The sequence below is a fragment of the Pterocles gutturalis genome, unplaced genomic scaffold (genome assembly GCF_000699245.1).
Source record: "Pterocles gutturalis isolate BGI_N339 unplaced genomic scaffold, ASM69924v1 scaffold36060, whole genome shotgun sequence".
NCBI lineage: Eukaryota > Metazoa > Chordata > Aves > Pterocliformes > Pteroclidae > Pterocles > Pterocles gutturalis.
The window spans coordinates 30,697-35,643 of NW_010144542.1; the positions used below are offsets into that span (position 1 = coordinate 30,697).

Consider the following 4,947-nt stretch of genomic DNA (forward strand, 5'->3'; position numbering starts at 1 on the left):
CGCAGATAAAAGTTATTAAAAAGTATTTGTTTAACAATGTGTCTTACAGAAATCAGAAAAAGTTTATATCTCTTAAACAAGCATAATGCATGTACAGACTGCAAAAGTTTGTCTCTTCTAGATCTAATGGACCTCAGTTTCATGTGGAAATCAGATAGTGTAAAATTTGCAGATAAGGTTTAATAATGAAGGTTCTACTTTTTTAATCATTGAATGTTATCAAAATGATGCTTTCAAACAACAAGTAGACATAGAAGGACATCAAATGATAACAAACTCTTATTTTTTTTTTTTTCCTCTTAGGTTTGCAGAGTTCTTATTTACAGAAGAATTTAAGGCTGGTTCCCGGGCGTTAGAAAGTGTATATAGTCTGTATGAAGGTTTCTCGGGAACTGTGTGTTTCCTGACTGACTTGCTGCAACCCAACCAAGCCGAGTTTCCTCTCTTCAGTGTATTTGTCTAGAGAGTGATGCTCTCCAGGGCCACATCCTGGTGGTGATGGGAGGGGGCACCTGTGGTTTCACTTATTTGTCAAGAGAGGCTATTTACAAAACAAGCCAGTGGTACCACTAATGCTAGCCTTAACATAGGTGGGAGTCAGGTGAAAACGAAAATACACTGGGGCTTTGGGAGGGAACTGTGTGGTCAAAAAAAATGGGTCAATAAAAAAAAAGGGGGGGAAGTGATTGAATCTAATGTAGTAGATATTTAGCTATAATAAGAAGCAAAATCTAATTATCCAAGTGAGAGAGAAAGGGGCATCATCAAACTTTTAAGTCGGTGGTTACACAGGGGAAAAAAAAAGCAAGCTAGAATTACAGGGACACACAAAGAAGAAACAGTGATGCATCCATTGCATCCATCACTGTTTTAAAGAGAGACCTGCAAAAACAAGTCGTCATGCACCAATGCACTTATTGGGGAGGGTGTTGTAGACATGTCACTACACTACACAAAGGCAAAATCTGGGATTTTTTACCTAAACCACACCTCCTAGTTCTAGTAAAATGTGTTAGAAATACCTGTATCTTGGAGCTCTTTCATATTCATACGCATACAATGACAGTTATGTAGATAGCTATATATTCAGCCTGCAGTTTCATGGGTTCATTTCAGCTAGTGGGGTTTGATGTGTGTAAAGCACTGAATTTGACCCTTCCTTTTAAAGCTCAGTCTGTGGTAAGGAGCTGGTCTCCTCACTGATTTACTGTAACCATGTCACTTCTTGTCAGTACTTTCCCTGTCACAGGGAAGATGAGTGGAGCCATGGAGAAGACTTGGATCGAAAAGTTCTATAGCAAAGATACAGCAGGCAGATGCTTTCTTCACAGTATAGCATTACTAGATAAGTATTGTTCAGTGATACAAAAGCTTCCTTTAAAAATTAATTACTCATAGCAGCATTTCTGAACAATAACATACGTATTTCAGAGAATGGGAAATCTATTTTCCTTGATTAATTCTTCACTACAAACCCTGCAAAGTGAATGCAAACCTTGGATGGCATACTGATCTTAAGAAAAACCTCATAACAAAACTAAAATTGCTTATTTTCCTGGTTAACAAAATAATCTATATGCCCAAATGATTTGTAGCTATAGAAATAAATGGTTTGCTAAACACTAGTTGCACTAGCACTTAAGGTTGCAATTATATGCCGGTTTATATGTATTTTATATATATGACATGGTACTTGAAAGCTAAAGAAAAAGCTAACATAGATTTGTACTAAAAAAAACTATAAAATCAGTATCTATACTATTTATTTATTTTTATTTTTTATATGAGAATAATGTAAGGCGATTACCTTTAAACTGGGATTGGGAAGACCAATATGTCAAAAATTGAAGTTAGGGTGAAAAAGCTGACCTACATACACTGCCAAACAATGCAGTCTCTCTTCCTGCATTCTCAGCTAAAGGAGATTACAATTTCTTTATTTTTAATACCTAATGGATTAAAGTTCCCATTTAATTTTAGTGGGCCTTGATCAGGCTATAAATTGGAGTCGGGTCTTGCAGTCCTTCTGCACTTTAATGTAGTAATCCCATTCTTACTCTTGCCACTGTTATTTCAATGAGATGGCTTGCATTATTATGAGCTGCATATTAGGATTTATGCTATTTTGTCTTGCACTGTGCAGCTCTAATTAATTACTTAATCATAGAAGTAACCATGTTTCATTGATGAATAAAGCAATGCAGTTCTGTATCAGTTTGTCACGAATGTAGGGATTTTTTTGGTGAATGAAAAAGTTAAAATTCAATATACAGTTGTTATTATGTGTTTATTATTTGTGGGATAAAAGGTCTTTTAAGTGAGCCATTAATGTCACTTTGTTACTCTGAGCAGTGAGATGTGTACATGTAGGAGGCTGTATTTCACAGGGACATATACATGTGAGGCTAAATCAAAAAGTCACAGGAGATGTGTGCATGCTCTGCCCAGCCATGTTGAAGTGCTCCTGTTAGATCAGAGCAAAGTCAGTTGTCAGTAGTGAAGATCCTGAGTCCATTGGGATTTTTATCTAATTGTTTCCTGTAATGTGGGTGGCTCATAGGTTTCATAACTGGAATCTTTTTAAATAAATGTTTAAGGAAGGTAAAACTTGGCCTATCCACTTTTTCCCTGTGGTCAATAGCTTTTCAGTCTCAATTTTTATTGTAGGGTAATGTCACTCAGCTAAAACATGTAAGTAACAACATTTGTGCCGTACCATTCAGATAGCTACTGTAAGTGTATTCTGTCTTACTGTAAGACAAATAGGTTCTGCCATGATCTAGACTGAAGCTGTTGCAATCCTACATTTATTGCCAATCCTTTTACTTAGAGATTCAAACATAAAACAAAACTCCTAGTGTTTTGAAAACTAGACCATCAAAAAACTCCAAACAACTCCAAACTTGAGCCTTAACAGAATCTACGCATATCAGAATATTATTTATGACCTTTTGATTTTGTCCCCAGTGCCTACTTTTTAATTATCAGTGGGCCACAACATTTAATTATTTCCAGTTAGTTTTTTCTCAGGAAATGCTTAAAGAAGAAAATCTTTGACCAAACCTCAATAAATTTAGAGCACAATAGATTAGTAACTTAGATCCTGACCAACTAATGAGTGCTGATGTAACATATACCACCTATATGTTAAAATTTACCATAATAGCAGTAGGTAAAAATCACTGTTTTATTGTGCTTAACTTGCAACGGTCATGTTTGCATTTATCTTTTAATGTAATTCTTCATAAATGGCAGGAAATATACATTAAGAACTCAGTGTCAGTTTTCTAGTGGTTTTCCCTCTGTGTCTCTTTGTAGAAATTCATTCTGATTTACATTCAGAAGAGACTCTGTGTTGTGTTCAGCAGCACCCCCAAAATAAATTTCCTGTCCCTGCAGCCCTTCTCCATACATGAAGCCATGTGTTTGGCTTCATTTGATATTAAACCTGTGAGAAAGAAAATAGTTATTTAAGAGTCCATCCATTCAACAATAAGAAAACCCACACAACCACCCAGTTTTCAAAGTCTGGGTCCAAACATCTCTCCACAAGTTATATGAGCTAGGCACTGAGTTCAGCACACTTTGTTTACTGGATACTTAAGATCAGTAACAGTAACATAAGTATCCAGTCTCATGGGATACATCTTGTAAAATCTTGGAACATAATTATTCATCTGTTTCACCAGACATGGAAGTTTTTTGCTCATTCTTAGAGCTTACCTGACCTGGCTGGGTTGAGGTGGCTACTGGACATGCTGTAGTCACAGCTTCTGAACAGTGTAAATATACCCCCCCCAGGGCTCTTCTGAAAATGCCAGTTGTTAAATGAGCAGGGTTTTTTCATCTTTTTCCTCCTCTTAATTGTCTATCTGATTTTTATCCTTTGTACTATATATACTGTTACACACATGCTGTCACAACCTTTTTTGGTTGCTTTTAAGACAGTGACAGGAAAGCAACCTCTGCAGAGCCGTCAGCACTTTACAGTGTAATAAAAAAGTAAGGTCCTTTGTGTTCCCTCCTTAGTGCTTCAAGAAATCAATCATGCAACCTTTGCTAGATGTTTTAAAAAAAACTGTCTCCTCCTCCTGAATTGGGCCCTCATAGACCAAAAAAGTGTATTCCTGAACAGATTCTGCCTTGGTACTGTGGCAAAAGACTGTGTTACTAGAAACTTGCGAAGCCTCTTTCAAAGTGTAAAACACAAGTTACTAAATCACGTTTGCACATTAGTTCCTTGACTGTGTTTAAAGTGTAGGCAATAGGAATTTAAGTAACATAATAGTATTTCTGACTATGCTGTTAAAGCAAAGAGGGTGCATTGTGTGGGTATTGGTGCTTATTTGTGATGTACCTGTGTTTGTGTGGTGCTGTTTGTGAGTAAAGCTGTAGATTACAAATCAGTTTAAGGAGCTATATACATATTAATGACTTTTGGTAGGTCATCCACAGATTAATGTAATTGGATAATTTTGAGGGAAACTAGATCTGTAATGTCCAGACTTAGCAATTTCAGGATTCATAGAGCCAGATACAATAAGTTTCATCAACAGAACAGTTCTAACAGATATATCTTAATTTTTTCCTGCTACTCACAACTTCTCAGCATGATAACATATTCCTTTTGTGCCACTACTTTCACTATCTGCTTTGTTTGCGTTGTTGTTTCCTTCAGTTTCCCTGCTTTTCTTGCCCAAACTATGAGTAACTTCAGAAAGCTGAAGAAGCAGTCCAGGTCTTTTGTTCTTGAAAATAAGATTGATTAATTTTGCTTAAGAGAGGTGTTCCACTTATTTGCATTACATTATTTTACGCTCCCTGGTGGTCTCTTTTCACTGGCTCTGCCGTTTCCCACCTGCTAAGGAAAAATCATTGTACCATATAACAACTGTCACTGATGGTTTACATCATTAAATAGAACAAAAGAGGGACTTTCTAGGGAGC

At 36.4% G+C, this 4,947-nt stretch overlaps 1 protein-coding gene across 1 annotated transcript in view; it reads left to right on the plus strand.

Moving 5' to 3' along the window:
• Positions 1-486, plus strand: part of LANCL3 (LanC lantibiotic synthetase component C-like 3 (bacterial)) — a 4,964-nt gene extending 4,478 nt beyond the window's left edge. Inside the window, exon 4 of the mRNA XM_010085135.1 lies at positions 304-486. Within this exon, the coding sequence (XP_010083437.1) occupies positions 304-463 (160 nt within the window). The 3' untranslated portion in view covers positions 464-486. The remainder of the gene's footprint in view (positions 1-303) is intronic.
• The last annotated feature ends 4,461 nt before the right edge of the window (positions 487-4,947 follow it).